The sequence below is a fragment of the Dipodomys merriami genome, unplaced genomic scaffold (genome assembly GCF_024711535.1).
Source record: "Dipodomys merriami isolate MVZ:Mamm:240054 unplaced genomic scaffold, mDipMer1.0.p SCAF_33, whole genome shotgun sequence".
NCBI classification, from domain to species: domain Eukaryota; kingdom Metazoa; phylum Chordata; class Mammalia; order Rodentia; family Heteromyidae; genus Dipodomys; species Dipodomys merriami.
The window spans coordinates 8,247,992-8,268,459 of NW_027204826.1; the positions used below are offsets into that span (position 1 = coordinate 8,247,992).

Genomic DNA, 20,468 nt, shown 5'->3' on the forward strand with positions numbered 1-20,468 from the left:
CTATACTACTGAAGCCAGCATTTGCTTATTTGCAGAGTCTCAAAGACTTTGCTGTCCCTGGTGGCTTCAAACTAAGATCCTCTGGATCTCAGCCTCCTAAGTAGCTAGGATTACAGGTATCAGCCACTGGTGCCAGCCTAAATCCTCTTTTTAACGTTTGAGGGACCTTCAATGATAGTCCTCCTTTTATTTTTTTAGTTTATTTAGTTATTTATGATATTGGTCATGTGAGCCTTCTCTTCTGGTCAGTTGTTGTTTTCTGTTACTAGGAGTTAAATTCAGGGCCTGGTGGTTGCTAGGCACGTACTGCTTTGCTGGAACCACACCCCTCCCCACTTCTGCTTCTACTGCAGTTCTTAAAGTCTTATTAACTCTCGCCTGGGCTGGCCTCAAAAGCATTTTCTTCTTCTGCCTTTGTGGCAGCTGAGATTATAGGCATGCACCAATACACCTGGCCCTTTTGGTCAGGTTTAATAGCAGTATACTAATTTCATCAATCTTTCAAAGAACAAGGTTTTAGTTGCTTTCTTTATTATTTTTTGTACAGGTAACTAGGGCTTGAACTCAGGATTGGGAGCTGTCTTTTAGCTTTTTCTGCTCCTACTACTTAGCCACAGCTCCATTAATTGGAAATAACAGTCTCACAGATTTTCCTGGCCCAGGCTGGCTTTGAAGGGTTGATCCTCTGATCTCAATTTTCTCAGTAGCTAGGATGACAGGTTCGAGCCACCAGTGCCTGGAAGATTTTGGTTTCACTGATGAACGTTTGTCCTTTATTTTTTTGTTTTCAATTTTATTGATATCTGCTGTTGCCTCTTTTGTGTTCGATTTCTTCTCCTAGTTTCTCAAAATACAGGCATGTGTTTCTGATCTGAGAATATTTTTCTGCTTCTCACGAGCACAATTTTGTGCTTTCATCTACATATACAGCTCAAGATCGTGTTTGGAATCGTTGCCCTGAAAATTCTTGTTTGAGCCTGAGTTTGTTTAGAAGGATTCACTTTCATTTTGAAGCATCTGAAGGTTTTTCCTGTGGTCTTTCTCTTATTGATTTCTAGTTTAATTCCACTATGGTATGAGAACCTGCATTTTAGAATTTCAGTTTGGTCTTTTTTTTTTATTTCTAATTTTAGTGTGTTGTAGCAGGACTGGAGCTTGAATTCAGGACATCTCCCTCTCCCTCTCAACTTTCTGGCTTACAGCTAGCGCTCTATCATTTGAGCCATGCCTCCAGTCCTATTTATTTACTTATTTAATTGACTTCTGTGCCAGTCCTGGGGCTTAAACTCTAAGCCTGGGCTCTGTCCCTGAGCTGCTTTGGCTCAAGACTAACACTTGAGCCACAGCACCACTTGGCTTTTTCTGAGTAGTTTTTTTTTTTTTTTTTTTGTCGGTCGTGGGGCTTGAACTCTGGGCCTGGGCGCTGTCCCTCAGCTCTTCAGCTCAAGGCCAGCGCTCTACCACTTGAGCTACAGCGCCACTTCCGGTTTTCTGGTGGTTTATTGGAGATAGGAGTCTCACGGTCTCTCCTGCCCGGGCTGGCTTTGAACCGCGATCCTCAGATCTCAGCCTCCTGAGTAGCTAGGATTACAGGCGTGAGCCACCAGCGCCCAGCTTTTCTGAGTAGTTTATTGGAGGTAAGAATCTCCCAGATTTTCCTGCCTGGGCTGGCCTAGAACTGCAATCCTTAAGCCTCAGCCTCCTGAGTAGCTAGGATTACAGGTGTGAGCCACCAGCACCCAGCTGTTGACTTATTGTTGACTTGGTGTTTGCTTCTTAGGCTTTTCTGTTGTAAACTTTTCTCTTTTTCTGCCCACACTATACTCATTCAAAGAAGTCACTAGACAGAGCTCATATTGAAGAAATATGGAGTTTGAGTTGCATGCTAGTGGCTCACACCAACGCATCACCCCATCCTAGCTACGCAGGAAGCTGAGATCCCGAGGATTGTGACTTGAGGTCAGCCTGGATAGAAAAGTCTCTGAGACTCAGTCTCCAAAATAACCAGCCTAAAAGCTGGGCTGGAGGCATAGCTCAAGTAGTAAAGGGCCAGCTACCTGAGGAGGCTGAAGGGGAACCCTGACTTAGATCCCAGTGCCAGGAGAGAGGCGGGGGAGGGAGGGCGAGGAGTAGGGAGAGAGAAAGAAAGAGAGGAGAGGCAGGGAGAAAGAGAGGAACGAAAGAGAAGGAAAGGGAGGAAGGGAAAGAAAGAAAAGAGAGAGGGAGAAGAGAGGCAGGGAGAAAGAGGAGAGAGAAGGAAGGGAGGGAAGGAAGGAAGGAAGGAAGGAAGGAAGGAAGGAAGGAAGGAAGGAAGGTAGGTAGGTTAGGGCCTCAGAACTAAGCCAATCATCTCACCTGGTGTGAGACATTTTACATTATAACATGATCCATCTTTCAAGCATCTACTGTTTTCTTCCTTTGCAGAAAGAAAGACCTCCCCCCCCCCTTCAGCTAAACTTTCTGGAGGTCATCCTCCCCTTCCCTCCCCCCCCCCCCCCAGGTCATGGGACCTGGCAGCCTGGGGCCCTGGAAAACAGTCAGCTCAGAGCTCCCAGCGCCACCGGGTGACCGGGGGAGTCCGTGGTGTGACCCCCGAGTGAACCGCACCGCCCTCTTCATGTCCTTTTCAGGAAGCGTGTGCAGCCCTCCTGGATCAGTGCCTGCAGTATGTGCAATCCAGGGGGCCCTACAGCGCCCCCGAGAACACGGAAAGCAATGTGAGCGTGGGGTTCTCCCCTCTCTACCCAGCCTCCACGTCCTCGGCCTCCGGCCCCAGCCCCAGCCTCGTGATCGACGGGAGAAGCCTAGCTTATGCCTTGGAGAAAAACCTGGAGGACAGATTTCTCTTCCTGGCCAAGCAGTGCCGCTCAGTCCTCTGCTGTCGGTCCACCCCTCTGCAGAAGAGCATGGTGGTGAAGCTGGTGCGAAGCAAGCTCAAGGCCATGACGCTGGCCATAGGCAAGTATCTGCCCAGAATCCATGGCTGTCTCATTCCGCCGCTTCCTCCCTTACAGCCTGGATGTTTGATCTCCTTCCACACAGCGCTGAAACAATTGTGGGGAGGGGGGGAATTCTTCACTGTTGGTTCCATTTGTAACACAGTTACTGAGGTGATAACTCGGGTGGCAAGTTCTAGACATGTCAAGCTTAACTGGAAGCTAGGCGCTGTTGGTTCACACCTGTAGTCCTAGCTACACGGGAGGCTGAGATCTGAGGACAGAGGGTTGAAGCCAACCCTGGCAGAAAAGTCTGTGAGAACCTTATCTCTGATAAAGCAGCAAAATGGTGGGAATGGAGGTGTGGTGCCAGCGATAAGAGCCTTGAAAGAAAGAAAGAAAGAAAGAAAGAAAGAAAGAAAGAAAGAAAGAAAGAAAGAAAGAAAGAAAGAAAGAAGAAAAGAAAAAGAGCGACGGGGGAGGGAGGGAGGAAGGAAGGGAGAGAGAGAGAGAGAGAAAAGAAAGCAAGCAAACAAGAATGAGGCCCTGAGTTCAAGCCCCCCTGTAGGTACACAAGCACGTCCACAGCATGTGCCTGTACACACACACACACACACACACACACAGAGAGAGAGAGAGAGAGAGAGAGAGAGAGCTTACTTGGATAGCCACAAAATATAGTAGTAGGTACACAGCAGTATTAAGAAGTCAATAACCCAGTGGTAATTTCAGAAGACAAGACAGATAAGGTATTGTCTGACCCAGATAGTCCTGGCTGCAGGAAGGTCCCGGGTGCCCAGCATTAGCCCAAGCTAAGAAAAAAACGCCCTCTATGAGGGCTTTGAGTTACTCTGTGTCTTTTGGGATCTGAGGCTATATCTTGTAGGGACCCAGAAACTGCAATGATCAAAATCCCTACTCTGTTTCTTTGCCTCTCTCCCTCCCTCCCTTCCTTCCTCCCCTCCTCCCCTCCCTCTCCCCCTCCTCTCTTCTCTCTTCTCTCTTCTCCTCTTCTCCTCTTCTCCCTCCCTCACCAGGCGTGGACTCATGTTCTCATTCGGCTTGCCTACCCACGGCACACTTCTAGCTCAGCATATTTGGCTGGTTCTTTGGAGATGGAGTCACACCAACTTTTCTACCTGTGCTGGCTTTGAACCTCAAATTGCCTCCAGATTGCAGCCTCCTGAGTAGTTAGGATTACAGGTGTAAGCAGCTGGCGCCTGGCCCCCTACATCTCTTGTGAGCTCAGCTTCACAAATGGTGTTAAGATGGACATCTTATAGAAACAACAAGATCTGAATAGCCATACAGTTTTATATCATATACAAACAACGAGATCTGAATAGCCATACAGTTTTATATAGAAACAACGAGATCTGAATAGCCATACAGTTTTATATCATATACAAACAACGAGATCTGAATAGCCATAGTTTTCCCTCATTAAGTAAACTTAAGGACGTGTATCTTTAAGCACTATTAGCTGAAGAACCTTCTAGGTTGCTCTCCAGTAGATTCCCCCAGGGGCAATTTCTCCTACTTGGGGGTCAAGCTGAGTCTCTAGCACCGGCTCAGGGACTCTGCAGTGCCACCTAGTGGTGAGAAAGCCAGAAAGGCGGAGTCTACCATGATAACCCATGGTCAACGTGTCCGCCAGAAATCACCCCTTGTAGAGGGAGGGTTGACATCCTGACCTCATGGGCACCTCATCAGGTAGGAGAAGGCTGATTTAAAGCCTTAAAGGTGGCGGGGTGGGGCGGCGGGGGGAGGGGGGAGAGGGTAAAGAGTGAGGTCCTTGATCAAAGCAGTTGTCAAGCAGACACAGCCTTTGCTCCCTTAACACGCTGGGATCCGTCTTTATCATCATGTACCTGGAGTGGCCCTCGGGGTTTCTTGGAGCAAGTGGGTGGTAAGAACAGTCGGTTACTGCCTAAACATGGGTTCCAGGCCACTCACTGCTCACCCACAGTCCTTGGTACTTCGGGACCCTCCGAGAGAACATGAGGACGAGTCTGCCTCAAAGCCTGGGGTGAGTGGGAAATGATGTTCTCACAGCCTGCTCAGCAGCCGACTCCGCCCACGAGTCACAAAGCAGAGGTCCAAGCCAAGGGCTGGTGGCTCATACCTGTAATCCCAGCCCACTCAGAAAGCTGAGCTCTGAGGACTGAGGTTTGAAGCCAAGCCCCAGGCAGGAAAACATGTGAGAGACTCTTGTCTCTAATTAACCAACAAAAAGCCAAAGTCAGCCAGGTGCAAGGAGCTCACGCCTACAGTCCCAGCCAGCCACTCAGGAGGTTGAGTTCTGAGGATTGCAGTTGGAAGCCAAGCTTGGGTAGGAAAGGCCGTGAGACTTCTTATCTCCAAGAAACTACTCAGAAAAAGTATTGTGGCTCAAGTGGTAAGAGTGCAAACCTTGAGCCAAAGAAACTCAGGGACAGAGCCAACAAGGCTCAAGAGTTCAAGTCCCAGAACAAGCACACACAGAAAAAGCCAGACGTGGAGCTCTGTGGCTCAAACGCTAGAGTGCTAGCCTTGAGTGATAAAGCTACGGGGCAGTGCCCAGCTTATGGCTACACTCTGCCTTCATTTATCTTCATGTTGTATCATTAGTGCACCTGTGACTTCTATGATTTGAGCTATTCTGCCACGAGCTCCCAGAATGCTCACTGCCCCTGAGGGCTAATGCTTTTTATATCTCTACTTTGCCTCTTCCTGAAGGTGGTGGGAACTCCTGTCCTTAGGATCTTAAAACCCGTTTTTGGCCAGTCGTTTCCACAGAATAAGCAGAAATCCTTATTCATCACGTCCTCAGAGAGACCAAAAGATATACACACTAAGTGCTAATCAGTGCGAAGGGGAAAAAAAAATCTCTGTAGTTGCTGGGCAGAATGAAAGCTCTTCCATGTAGGTGAGGGTAAACTGCTGGGGTGGGTCTGAACTGGAGCTGCCTGGCTGGAATAGCTGAGTTCTTGTAAACAAGAAAGGGGATGATGAGCGCATCCTTCATTATGCCAGACACCGAGGGCTGTGTCTGTACCAGAGCCAATACTGTAGAGGGAACATCGAATTAAAAGGTGACTCAGTGTGGAACTGCTTTGGGGAGCACTTCTTGATTAGCCAGATGGCAACCTCTAGTTTATTCAAACTGCTTACCTCTCCTCCCAGAGAAGGTGCTAGAATTGCTATTTTCTCTGATCTTCCCCATGATTCATTCACAAAACCCAATCTAGTGGGGACCTCATCTTAAGCCAATTTACTTCTGTGCTGCTCAGCTGGCTGCCAGTGGCTCACACCTATAATCTTAGCTACCCAGGAGGCTGCGATCTGAGGATCATGGTTCAAAGCCACTCTGGGCAGGAAAAGTCTTTGACTCTTATCTCTAGTTAGCCACCAAAGGTCAGAAGTGAAGCTGTGGCTCAAATAGAAAAGTGCTAACCTTGAGTGGGGGCAAAAAAAAAGGCTAAAGAATAGCATGTAGGCCCTGAGTTCAAGCCTCAAGACCAGCACACACACCACACACACACACTCCTTATTCTATACATCCCAAGTGACTCTTCCTGCCTTTGTTCTTTGTAGGTGATGGAGCCAATGATGTCAGCATGATCCAGGTGGCAGACGTGGGCGTGGGAATCTCAGGCCAAGAGGGCATGCAGGTACTGACCAATAGGGGCTGTCCGCTGGAACCAGTCTCATTGGCCTCTTGTCCTGTCATTCTTCAAGCTGTCTTAACTTTCCTCTGGGCACCTTCAGACAAAGCTAAGGAATTGGCCTTGAGGACTGGCCTTTTGCGAAGCTAGTAAGGAGCAGAAGACACGGTGGAATGTCAGTTGCTCTGTATTTACAAAGCAATGTGCAAGACCTGTGTCTGCCCATATCTATACACGTGTATTTTGGGGAGATCTGGTTTAGCAGGAGGCAAGGCGAGTTAGCACCAGCAAACCAGGTTAGCCCTGGGAAGCATTCTCTTATCTATTTTCTTTTTTTTTTTGGGTCCGGTTGTGGGGCCTGAACTCTGGGCCTGGATGCTGTCCCTCAGCTCTTCAGCTCAAGGCTAGCACTTTACCTCTTGAGCCACAGCGCCACTTCCGGCTTTTTTTCTTCTTTTTTTGCTTATGTGGTGCTGAGGAATCGAACCCAGGGCCTCATGCATGCAAGGCAAGCGCTCTGCCACTGAGCCACCTTCCCAGCCCCGCATTCTCTATTTTCTATTCCTAAACACTGGTAATACCCACGCGCGTGCGTGCTGGTCTTAGGGCTTGAACTCAGGGCCTTCGCTGTCTTGTTTAGCTTTCTCCATCAAGGTTGGTGCTCTACCACTTGAGCCATGCCTCCACTTCTTTTGGCTTTTTTGGTGGTTAACTGGAGATGAGTCCTATAGACTTTTCTGCCCATGCTGGCTTTTTGAACTATGATCCTCAGACTGCAGCCTCCTGAATAGCGAGGATTATAGATCTGAGCCAGTGGTGTCTGCTCCAATGGAGACTTTAGGGAACACTTAATTCAGTGTGTTTCTAAAAACTGGATGGTTGATCGCCACTTATTAATTAATGGAACTACTTACACATTCACTTGATCGGTGATTATTTATTTAAGCACTTTCTTATGGGTAGGAGGCCTGTACAGAGCTAGTTAATGTTTTCTTAATATTAAATAACTCAAGTAACAGATCCTCAGCTGGAGGCCTGGTGTAGCTATCCCTCAATATCTGTGGGGAACTGCCTCCAGGACCCTTGTAGACGCCCAAATCCAGAAATACATTTACATGAATTCATACAACGTTTGCAGATTACCCGCGTACATCCTCTAATATACATCTAATCATCTCTAGTTACTTCTAATGCAAATGCAGTATAAATGTTTGTGATACTGTTTAGGGACTAATAACAAGGAAGAAAATCTGTACATTTGCAGTACTTGTTTTCCAAGTTTGTTTCCAGCCACAGTTGTTGTTGTTTTCCATTTTTTTCTTTTTTATGTCTGAGACCAGAACTCGAACTCAGTCCCTGATGCTGTTGCTCCTTGGCTAGGATTCTAATGGAGCCAGGCTTCTCAATATGGTGGTTCAGATCAGTCCTAGCTTCTCAGCAGATGCAGAAGTGTTTTTCATTGTCCATCTCCCTGCATATAATGGCCTCTCTACCAAGCCTGGGTTGGCAAGCTCTCTTTTTTTTGGTAGGTCATGGGGCTTAAACTCTGGGTCTGGGCACTGTCAATGAGCTCTTCAGCTCAAGGCAAGCAAGCACTCTGCCACTTGAGCCACAGCATCACTTCTGGTTTTCTGACAGTTAATTGGAGATAAGAGTCTCACAGACAGGGCTGGGAAGGTGGCTCAGTGGTAGAGTGCTTGCCTTGCATGCCTGAGGCCCTGGGTTCAATTCCTCAGCACCACATAAGCAAAAAGAAAAAAGCTGGAAGTGGCGCTGTGGTTCAAGTGGTAGAGCTCTATCCTTGAGCTGAAGAGCTGAGGGACAGCACCCAGGCCCAGAGTTCAAGCCCCACGACCGGACCCCCCCCCCCAAAAAAAAAAAAAAAAAAAAAAACAAAGAGTCTCACAGACTTTACCACCCGGGCTGGCTTTGAACGGCGATCCTCAGATCTCAGTCTCCTGAGTAGCTAGGATTACAGGTGTGAACCACCAGCGCCTGGGATCAAACTCCTTTTTATCCTGGCTTTTTCTCAGTGGCGCAGCCCCTACCCCTGAGGTCCCAGCCACCACAGCAAAGGACTCACCACAGTGCCCCTTCACTCGACACCTAGACCTTAAAGAGGAGTTCAGCCAGGTGCTAGTGGTTCACGCCTATGATCCTAGCCACTCAGGAGGCTGAGATCTGAGGATTGTGGTTGGAACCAAGACAGGAAAGCCCGTGAGACTCTTATTGCCAGTGAATAGCCAAAAGAGCTGGAAGTGGAGCCGTGGCTCAAGCTTTAGAGTGCTAGCCTTGAACAAAATAGTTCAAGGACAGTGCCCAGGCCCTGAGTTCAAGCCCCAGAACCAGCACCAAAAAAAAAAAAACCCCACAAAAAACAAAAACCGACATTAAAACAAACAAAAAACAAGACCTTGCTACATCTACCCCATTACCTGTTGTTCATCCGCGGAAGCTTTAAGTAAGTCCTGTAAAGCATTCTCCCTGAGTGCCTATTGAGAATCATTTGGTTTTGATGGAAAGAGATGATGAGGGGGGGAAGAGGGCAAAGCCACACCTAACCCTGAGCTTGAAGCTGGGCGGGTTTTTTTGTTGATTTTCTTCCCACCATCCATCCATTGCCGTGCATTTGGGAATGGGGGCAGGGCTTATGACAAAGAGGCATCGCTGATAACCAAGTTTCCCCTCCCTCTCAAGGCAGTGATGGCCAGTGACTTTGCAGTGCCCAGATTCCGATACCTGGAGAAACTCCTCATTGTCCACGGCCATTGGTGCTACTCCCGCCTGGCGAACATGGTGCTGTACTTCTTCTACAAAAACACAGTACGTATTACACACCTGTCACCAAGAAGGTGACTGCGGTGTATGACCGGGTACCAGTGGTTCACATCTGGAGCCCTAGGTACTCAGGAGGCTGAGGTCTGAGGATCGTGGCTCAAAGCCACGCAAGGCAGAAATGTCCACGAGACCCTTCTCTCCAATTAACCAGCAAAAAGCTGAAAGGGGGGGGCCTGTGTCTCAAGTGGCAAGGCACCAACCTTTAGCAAGAACGAAAAAAAGAAAGGAGAGCATGAAGCCCCAAGTTCAAGCCCCAGAACAGCTTGAGTGAGAGAGAGAGAGAGTGGGGAGGGAAGTTTCGAGATGCTCTGCTGAGACGTTGCTTGGTTGTTTCTTGGGACTAAAGGAACCAATATAGGTACACTCTCAGGATAAATGATCTGTTATAGGCATCCCATAGAGGTAATTGTCTAGTCAAGATCATCCCATACTTTGCTGAAAAAGAAAAGTAAAATAAAAGGCGTATTTTTTTCTCATTTCATATGAAAATCTCCATGCTATCTCTAATCTGTCGCCTGTGTACCTCTTGTTCATGCTCTCAGTGGTTTGTGATGCCTACCGTTCTGTTCTCCACTTCTCCCACCCACTCTCTCTCATTTCATTTTCCAACATCTTCTAGCAAATGAGTACGGAGGCCCAGAACCCCCGTCAGGGTGTGTCTAATGGAAAGACTCGGCACGTGCACTGTTCCTCCCTTGGGAGTTCAGCCCTCCCGTCCTCACAACCCAGCACTGAGAAGCCTTAGCTGTAAACCCAGAGGCTCCTCCCCCTTCCCAGGAATCGACAGCCAATGGGAATGGTCAGGCTGGAATCCAGCCTTATTTCCTTCATTCTTTACAAGTGGAATCTGAAGCAAGTTCGAGGTGCACCTTGGCTTACTGTAGAGCTGTGTCGTCCTGATACTCATTACACATCAGTTATACGGCAAGCTGCAAATGCAGTAGCTACATGAGCTCCACCTAGCCTACCCGCCATCACACTTAACTACATGAGCGTATGGTAGGGTATTGGCTGTTTCCCCCCATGGTCTTGTGGTTGACTTGGAGCTGCTGCTCAAAGCCACGGCTGAGCATTTCAGAAGAAGACTGGACTGCGTATCCCCAGCCTTGGCAAAGTTGACATTCAGAGTTCAGAGGAAGGCACCAAGAAGCTGTTAAAAAGTCATGTTGAATTGTGATGGTCCACACTAGTCATTCCATCTGCTCCAGAGATGGGGAAAGGAGGATTGAGGATTGAGGCCAGCTGTTGCAAAGGTAGCACAAGACCCTACCTGAAAAACTAAAAGCAAAATTATTAGGCGGTATGGCTCAAATGGTAGAGTGCTCACCTTACATGTGCCAAGTTTCTGAGTTTAAATCCCAGTACCAGGAATTTAAAAAAAAGTAGAAAAAAATACCCTAAGTCAAATCATGGTAAGTTGAGGACCAGCTGTATTTACCTTCTTTGGATTTTTCTTTACCTAAAAAATAAAACCTGGGAATTGAGCTAACAACTCCGGTTGCAAGAATGATAACCTGGTATTGTTGGCTATATATCCTGGCTGTGCTCAGAAGACTGAGTTTGAAGCTAGCCTGGGCAGAAAGAGACTCTTATCTCCAATTAACTACCAAAAAAAAAAGGTGCTGGTGGCTCACACTTGTAATTGTAGCTGCTTATGAGACTGAGATCTGAGAATCATGGTTCATAGCCAGCCCAGGCAGTACAGTCTGAGACTCTTATCTCCAGTGAATCACCAGAAAACCAGAAGTAGCATTGTGATTCAAAGTAGTAGAGTGTTAGCCTTGAGCAAAAGAGCTCAGTGAAGTGCCCAGGCCCTGAGTTCAAGCCCTATAACTGACCAAAAAAAAAAAGACAAAAGGCATGGCTCAAGTGATAGAGTGAGATCCTTGAGCAAAGAACTTAAGGAACAACTCCAAACCCTGCATTCAAGCCCCAGAAAGAGCGCAGAAAAAGAGAGAGGAAAGAAAAACGGAAGGACGGGAGGAAAAAATGACATAAGCCAGTGCATTCAACATTGTAGATGCAAACTCACTAAGGTCAGGGTAGCACCGAGTTGGACACAGGCTCCAGCCTGCCATGATCTAAAGCTGTCTTTCCTTATTGGAGAACAAAAGGAGGGGAAAGGGTCGCCTGTTTTTAGTTCATAAAAGATGCAGGGCCTTGTTAACAAGCATCTCTCCACAGGAAGGGTTCAGGGATAATGGCTCCTAACACGATACGTTGGCCTTCCCTTCTAATAAAGAACAGAGTAGGACCGTTTCCATAGCAACAGTGGTTTGGGAACAAAGCTCTTTGGTACTACAGGAAAAAAGAAACTCAATTATCTGGGTATTTTTTTCTCCCCCTTTCCCTTGATTGCAGTCACTCACCAGTGACTCACAAGGCTGAGCCTGAGGGGTGGGGAAGTGTGGGGGGGACAAAGTGAGAAAGTCAGCCATGGGAAGTAGAAAGGGAAAGAAAGTCAGTGAGGAAAAGTTCAGCCAGGCGCCGGCGGCTTCCTGCCTGTCATCCTAGCTGCTGAGGAGGCTGAGATCTGAGGATCACCCAGTTCAAAGCCACCAGAGCAGGAAGGTCTGTGTGAGACTCTTTATCGCCAATGAACCACCAGGAAACTGGAAGTGGTGCTGTGGCTCAAAGTGGTAAAGCCCTAGCCTGCATGAAAGAGCTCAGGGACAGCACCCAGGCCCCATGACCAACAAAAAAAAGAAAAGTCCCAATTTGTCAGTTGTTGCTAGGGAGGGAAAAAATTGCATGTTAAGAGACTTAAATAATAGCTTGAAACATGCAGAGAGAGAACCAGCCATCCCTTCTGATCTCAACAAGCCTTTTTCAGGTCAAGAAGACAAATCTCAAAGAAATCAAAAAAGTTCAACAAGGTGTAGATAGTTATGATTTCAGAAACAAAACCCAGGCCAGGGAGTACTCAACAAAAAGCGTCCATTTACCCCTGCCTCATTCCCTTACCCCAGACCAAGAACCATTTGAGGTTGAACAAATTGGGTTACTCACATGATGATTATAGTCAAACCACTCAACATCTTGGAACCTCCCATTTCCTTTTCTGGGAACAGTAAGAAATCTGCCCCTGCTCAAAAAGAATATAATGATGTTATTTCACTTAACTAAGAACATGCCACAGAGAAGAACAGGAAGTTCCTAGCTTGTGCCAGGATCTCTGGCGAGTACTTTAAAAGCATTAGCTCCTTACTCCTCATAACCAGTACTTGGCAGAGAAGACTGCCATGAGCTATGCCACATTACACAACTAACTAATTTAAGGCTGTTTTGTGACTATAACAGAATACCTTAGATAAACAACTTACAAGGAGGAAACGTTTATTTGGGCTGGTAGTTCCTCGTTCAGTGGTTGTTCAGCCCTGTCCTGGCACATGAAAAGAGCAAAGCTGCCGCCCCCATGAACTAAGAAGTGAAAGACAGGGAGGGAACAACCTAGATGCCCCACCACAGATGAATGGATCCAAAAATTGTGGTATCTATACACAATGGAATATTATGCAGCCATTAGAAATGACAAAATAATGGCATTTGCAGGGAAATGGATGGAGCTAGAAGGAATCATGTTGAGCGAGGTAAGCCAAGAACGAAGAGACAAACAGTACATGGTCTCCCTGATAAGTGGATGATGAATCCAAAATGTTAGGTGATATGACAAAACTAACAGGACTTAAGAAACAAAGAACTCCCACTCATCTGGTTGAACCACTACTAAATATCCCCATGCTGCTGATCACATATATGGTATATAACATATGAGCACCGTTATATATTACAGACTGTGATAGACAATTTGCTCCAGGAAAGTTAGAATGAACTTGTGACTTTAAATGAGCATCATTATTCCACAATACTGTGAATTTCCGGAAATTAAGTAATCACTTAATCACGATCAAAAAAAAAAAAAAAAAAAGGAACCTTGGGGAAGGGAGGGAGGGAGGGGATGGTAGGGGGAAAACAATGGAGGGGGTAACAATGTTCAAGAGGAAGTGGAAGTGTACTCATTACCTCACTCATGTAACTGTAACCCTCTGTATAGTATCTCTACAATAAAAAAAATTAAAAAAAAAAAAAAAAGAAAGACAGGGAGGGGCTGTGCCCCCTTACACCAATGACCTAACTTCCTCCCACTAAGCCCCACCTCTATCCCTCCTGAAAACATCACCACCAGGGATCAAGCCTTTACCACGTGGGCGCATTTAAGATCCAGACTGCAGTGCGTAGCAACTGTTAGACTACCATGCCTTCCGCCCTACCCCGTATAAATGCACTCAGGGTGCCAGTCCACACTCAGGACCTGGTACTAGACTTGCTGTGCTCCCCCTCCTTCAGAGTTTGGGCTTGAGGAAGATGAAATTGTGTCCTCGGAAGAGAGCCCAGGATATAATCCCACTACGCTGTAATGTTCATACCATCGCTGCCTTTGCTTTTGTGCTTGTGGGCACTTTTCTCTTGAATGGGAGTTGATCCATTGTCCACTGCTCCTCATTAAAAACAAAAAACTAAAAAAAAAGTATGGGCTGGGCATGGTACTTACATGCCTGCAGTCCCATCAGGGAGGCTAAAGCAGGAAGACTTCAAGTTCAAGGCCAGCCTGGACTACCTAGAGACCATGTCACCAATGAAAAGTAAAAAGAGAAGGGTGATGGAGGAGGAATTCAGGATCAGGGATGTAGCCCAGGCAGGTTTTATTGAGGGCACAAAGAGGCTATCAGAGAAGAAGCCACCAAGTCCCTGTAAAATGTAAAGAGCCCTTGTCCCACTCAACCCTTGATTCTGTGTTCAATGAATTAATCATCACTAGCTTTTCAGGCACAGAACCTCATCCTGCCAGGGCTGCTCCTGGAAATTCCAAATTCCCATTGGCCAGTCCCCCTAGTGATGGGGACAAGGAAGGTTTGGAGAAGAGGAGAGAGGAAGAGCCTGTAGCAGGACTCCCTACAGGGCTGTCTTGAAAGAGATTGCTGCCTGTTGATGTGATTTACATTACAACTCCACAGGGATGCTGGTTCAATTGACTAGAATTCTACAGGGTCTTAGAACCTGGGCGGGACTTCCTTTGCAGGCAGAGCCCGGGCCCTCTGGCCTCACCCATCCTTTCTTGGTTGCAGATGTTCGTGTGCCTCCTGTTTTGGTTCCAGTTTTACTGTGGCTTCTCCGCATCTTCCATGATCGACCAGTGGTATCTGATCTTCTTTAATCTGCTCTTCTCGTCACTCCCCCAGCTTGTGACTGGGGTGCTGGACAAGGACGTGCCAGCCGACGTGCTGCTACGTGAGCCACAGCTCTACAGAAGTGGCCAGAATATGGAGGTGAGCACCTGCTGGTCTCTGCATCCCCCACATTCATCTGTTGGAAAAAGCACCAATCTCCAAGAGTCTACACACCACACACACACACACACACACACACACACACAAATCAGGAACTTCTCTCTGAATGACTAGGTGGAATGCCTACTGCAGAGAAAACTGCTCACATCAGGAGGCAGGAAACAAAGGAGGAAGAGACCCGAGTATCCCCATCCATTCATTGCCTGAAGGGCCCAAGGACCTAAAGATATCACCCCCCCCCTCCCTGAAGGTCCTACCACATCCAATAGGGTCACTCTGCCTCAGCCCACCATGAAACAGAGAATGCTGGGAGTTCATCCTGTGGAGAAAATTGACCAATAGGAGCGTAGCAGCTCTTCCCTGAAGTGGTAGTGAGTGGTCATTCTGCCCCTTTCACTAGAGCCTGGGCCAACTACTTGGGGTCTTGGTATGGTTAAATACAAATTTGGTCACCCTGGTCATGAAATCTCTGTTGACATCAGAGTCCGTTTTGCATGTAATTGTCTTAGTCTGTTTTGCATTACTATAATGAAATCCTGGAGGCAGCTACTCAATAAAGAGGGTTGTTTTTTTGTTTTTCTTTTTTTGTTTTTTTTGATTGGATGTTACAGAGGTGCAGAGGTCTAAGGTTGAAGAGCTGTATCTTTTTTTTTTTTTTTTGGTGCCAGTCCTGAGAACTTGAACTCAAGGCATGCATGTTGTCCCTGAGCTCTTTTGCTCAAGGCTAGCATTTGAGACATAGCGCCACTTCTGGCTTTTTTTGGTAACTCATGGGAGAGAAGTGTCTCATGGATTTTCCTGGCCTGCCTGGCTTTGTACCTTGATTCAGATCTCAGCCTCCTGAGTAGCTAGGATGACAGGGTTGAGCCACCAGCACCCAGCAAGCTGTTACCTTTTAACAGTTTTAAAGTACTGACTTCCCAGAAGCCGGCTGTGTTGTCACGTGGCAGGTGTGAGGCCTGAGTTCAGGTCTCTTCCTGTCCTTTACCGGACAGAATAGGAATTCAATCATGGGACTCCACCCTGAGGAATTTATTGAATCCTAATTACTTCCCCAAAGCTCCATCTCTAGATGCTCTAGTCAATTAACTTTACCTTCTTAATTGCTCACCATGGGCATTAAATTTCCACACGGAAAGCCGTGGGGAATGCTTTCAGACTATACCCAGATCGTAGCAATAACCTTTTGATTTTTAACATTAGGTCACAGCCGTCTTGTAATATTAGCATTTCAGGCCCCCTAAGAAATACCCAAGAGATCCAGCACTAAACCTAGAAGGTCTAAAAGGGCTCAAATGAGGGGCAGTTACCCAAGACTTCACATGATTTTTCCTACTTGGGAGAGATGGTCCCTACTTGGGAGAGATGCAGAGAGCGCTCTCCTCTTTCACTGATGAGGGACAGCCCTGACAGTTCACTGTCAACTCCGAGTGAGTGAGCATTTGCATGGTGGTTGATCTTTTTTTCTGGTTTCTGTTTTATTGTTATTATCAAGGTGATGTACAGAGGCGTTACAGTTGCATAAGTCAGGTAATTCCTGGTACATTTCCTTTTTGGATCATGTCACCCCTTCCCTAGCCCTCTCCCAGCTTTTCCCTCCCGTCCCCATCCACAAGTAGTGGAGTTCATTTTCCACGTAGTGTCCAGTGAGTGCCACTGCTGTGTTTTTTCTCCCTTTGTCCTTCCATTTCTGTATTCCTCCCCCCTTTTACCCTTCCAAAGACAGATTAAATAAGGCAAAAGGAAAAGAAAACAAAAACAGCAGCAAAGGAAAAATCACAAACCTCTAGTTTCCATTTCCTGGAGATCATTTGGATAAATACTCCTTGATATGAGCAGAGGCGCATAGCATTGCGCCTTTGTGTTCCTCTCCTAAGAATATTGTCCTTTGGTCTCGCCGTGCGTGGATGCCTGGGGTCCTGTATCAGTCGTCACGTCCCCATGTCATTTAGTTCTAGCTTCCACCGAGGAGAGAAAGCATGTGCCATTTGTCTCTCTGAATTTGGCTTACCTCACTTGAACATGACTTGTCCCAGGTCTGTCCATTTCCCTGCAAATGACATCATATGATTCTTTTCTAATGGCTGTGTAAAGTTCCCTTGTGTATAGGTTGGGTGATGGGGTTTTTCATCGGCTGTCCGGGGCTTCACCCTTCCCCAAATCCTGAAACAGCAAGCTTTGTCCTGGTGCGGGACCTGTGCACGAAGGCTGTCATGGTCACTGTGATCGTCCTGTTTCTCTTTGTGTCCCAGGAGTACCAGCCCCGTGCCTTCTGGTTAAACATGGTAGACGCTGCCTTCCAAAGCTTGGTGTGCTTTTTCATCCCTTACCTGGTGAGTAAAGCGCCCGGCCCAGGCTTCCGCGTCCACTGTGTCCGGGCACCCTCAGACACAGGACCTGGCTGTCTCTCCGCTGTCTTTTCAGGCCTACTACGACTCAGATGTGGACATGTTCACCTGGGGGACCCCCATCACGGCGATCGCACTGTTCACCTTCGTGCTGCACCTGGGTATTGAAACCAAAACCTGGGTGAGAGATGCTGGTCGGGTCACCGTGCCCCCCACCCCCCAACCAGAGGGCTCTGAGGCTATGGGCCCCACACTTCCCAACAGCAGGGTTCCTTGAGAACTTCGGGTTTTTACTTTTTGTAGCAGGCAGGACAGACTGCAAAGCTGGCCTTAGTTTCATGAGAAGGAAAATGATACCTAACTGGGCTCTGCCCAGCTTTTGGCTTCTTCACACCTGCTTTTCCTTTCTTTCTCCACTACCCAGTGGGGAGGGGAGGGTAAGAGGGGTTCCCTTTACTACTGTGTGGCCCTTACACCCCTGTTCCAGATTAGTCTCCCAAGCCCCACCACCCACCATGGACAAAGACTCCAGTTTGCCTGGTTACAGTGGCTCAAGCTTATAATCTCAGCTACTTGAGAGGTAGAGATCATTAGGAGGATGATAGCTCAAAGCCAGCTAGGGCAAAAAAAAGTTAGCAAAAACCCAATCTCAGGAATATAGTGGCACATAGCTGGTATCTTAGCTACTTGGGAAGCATAAGTAGGGGGAATTTATGGTGCAAAGCTGGCTGTGGGTAAAAGTGTGAGACCCTGTCTGAAAAATAACCTCAAAGAAAAAGAAAGGCTAGAGGTGTGACTCCAGTGGTAGAAGGCCCTGAGCTCCAAGCTCCAAACTATAGATAGATAGATAGATACTCAATTTTTATTAAGCCCCTAGAATGTCACTGAAGACTGATATGCTTTTGTGGTCATCATTGTTTCTACCTTTTTTTGTGTGCTGATAGTGGGGCTTGAACTTAGGGCCTGGGCTCTGTCTTAGCTTCTTTCCTCAAGGCTTTATCACTTGAGCCATAGCTCCACCTCTGGCTTTTTAGTGGTTAATTGGTGCTAAGAGTCTCACAGACTTTCCTGGCCAGGGTGGCTTTGAACCTTGATCCTCAGATCTCAGCCTTCTGAGTAGCTAAGGTGACAGGTATGAGCCACTGACAAAGACCTAAATTATTTTTAACTCAGCCCTAGAATATCACATCCAAATTCACTGATGACTGGTACACTTTTGTGGCCCTCATCATTGGCACTGTGTGTGTGTGTGTGAGAGAGAGAAGAGAGAGAGAGAGAGAGAGAGAGAGAGAGAGAGAGAGAATCCTAAGACTTGAACTAAGGGCCTGCATGCTGTCCCTGACCTTTTTTTTTTGCTCAAGGCAAAGGCTAGCACTCTACCACCTGAACCATAACTTCACTTTCAGCATCTTCTTCCTTTTTTTTTTTTTTAAAGTAGTTTAATGGAGTTAAGAGTCTCATGGACTTTCCAGGTTGGCTTGGACCTATGATCCTCAGATCTCAGCCTCCTGAGTAGCTAGGCTGACACGTGTGAGCCACTGACACCCGGCATCATCACCACCTTTATTAAGTTGACATAACAGCCCTCTTTCCGGTTCCCCCTACAGACCTGGCTCAACTGGATTGCTTGTGGCTTCAGTATCCTTCTGTTTTTCTCTGTGGCTTTGGTTTACAATGCCTCCTGCGCCACGTGCTACCCTCCCTCGAACCCCTACTGGAGCATGCAGACCTTGCTGGGAGACCCCGTGTTCTACTTGACTTGCTTCCTTGCGCCCATCACGGCCCTGCTGCCCAGGTGGGTGTTATGGGAGAGGCTGTCTCTCGCCCCCAGAGCACGCAGAGCGTCTCTGTGCTTGAGCCCCGAGTGAGCCTCCAAAAGTACACAAGCACCGCCCACCGCCGGTCTACAGTCTTTGACTTTTCATTTTTCTTTCCCCCCCTCCCTGTGCTTTTTCCAGATTGTTCTTCAGAGCCCTCCAGGGAAGCCTGTTCCCCACTCAGCTCCAATTGGGACGTCAGTCAGCCAAGAAATCCCCCAAGAAACTCAACACTCCCCAAGAAATCTTTGCTCAGGGACACCTCCCAGGAGACCCAAGAACTGAGCATTCCCAAGGGCGGACCCTGAATCCTTCCAGATCCCTGTCCAACAATTGTGCCTCCTGCTCCCCCGAGGCCAGGGGAGAGCCCAGTGCGGTGGACACCAGTGTGCCGTTGAGAGAGAACACCCTGGTGGAGGGGTTGGGGACCCAAGCCCCAGGACCCTCCCTGCTGGGAGAAGCTACTTCCCAAGACTGTCCTGGAGACTCGAAGAGGAAATCGACCAGTGCAGGCCGGGCAGCGCCCCTGGCCTCCCTCTTCAACCTCCCCAACTTCAGCTCCCTGAACTGGGCCTCCTCCTTGTCCCTGGTCAGTGGGCTGGGGAGTGTCTTACAGTTTTCCAGGAGTAGTTTACAGATGGATAAACAGGATGACGAGTTCCTGGCCAGTCCGCCGCCATCAGATCAGGACTTGCATGGCTTACAAGGACAAGTCTCTGACTATTTCTAGGGTCCTTTTTCTTTATAGAACATAGATGTTAATGTTATTTATGTTTATTATTTGCACAGGAGAGTTCTAGGGGAGATGTTATTTTTAAATGTTTCCAAGGCTTAATCCAGAGAAAGCAGAGGTACCAAAAGAAAAGTTTTATTTTTTAAAGTTCTAAATAGAGTATATTGATAAAGAAAAATAAGAGCTTTAACATATATATGTGTAAATATATATATAAAGTTTAAAGAAGAGCAACACGTGAACAGTGTGTTGAGATTTATTTTGTTTCTCATCTCATTGTGGAAGGGAAAAGGGCATGTTGCCTTCAGTATGGTTTCCAAGGTGGGGGTCTGAACCCCAGCCGTCAGGAGAGACGGCAGAGGGGAGGAGCATGTGGCTCCCATTGACAGATTTCTCCACTGGCTTCCACTGGCGGTGGCTTCTCTTCAGCCAGAAAAGGAAAAGTGAGACTTCAGGAAAACTTCATGTGTCAAGTGCGTTCCAGTGCTTGATTCTATCCAGGCATTTCAGAATGATCTCCTTGTAGGTTGAACAGCCCCCATGTAGTGATTTTGGCTGATAAAGATCTTCACGTGCAATAAAGAATCATCACTTTGCTAAGAAGGTGTCTGGTAACCACTGTTACACAGGATTGTTGATCAGGTGACTTATGTGAGGTTGTATTGGAATGGGTTAGTATTTAACTCTATGAGCCACTTCCTTATATGAAGCCTTTTGGATTCAGAAGAAAATGATATGATGATGTACAAGCCAGACTCTCTGCCCAGCCTGTTACCTCTCAAACCCAGCATTACGCTCTTG

General features: G+C 47.4%; 1 protein-coding gene across 2 annotated transcripts in view; it reads left to right on the forward strand.

Annotated features, from left to right (window-relative positions):
• The window catches only part of Atp10a (ATPase phospholipid transporting 10A (putative)), an 89,517-nt gene extending 69,614 nt beyond the window's left edge, over nt 1–19,903 (forward strand). For both annotated transcript variants that reach the window (XM_070043072.1, XM_070043073.1), the window contains exons 14-21: nt 2,631–2,958; nt 6,513–6,589; nt 9,281–9,406; nt 14,548–14,748; nt 17,022–17,102; nt 17,194–17,298; nt 18,725–18,912; nt 19,076–19,903. In XM_070043072.1, the coding sequence (XP_069899173.1) occupies nt 2,631–2,958; nt 6,513–6,589; nt 9,281–9,406; nt 14,548–14,748; nt 17,022–17,102; nt 17,194–17,298; nt 18,725–18,912; nt 19,076–19,664 (1,695 nt within the window). In that variant the 3' untranslated portion in view covers nt 19,665–19,903. The remainder of the gene's footprint in view (nt 1–2,630; nt 2,959–6,512; nt 6,590–9,280; nt 9,407–14,547; nt 14,749–17,021; nt 17,103–17,193; nt 17,299–18,724; nt 18,913–19,075) is intronic.
• Nucleotides 19,904–20,468: the final 565 nt, after the last annotated feature.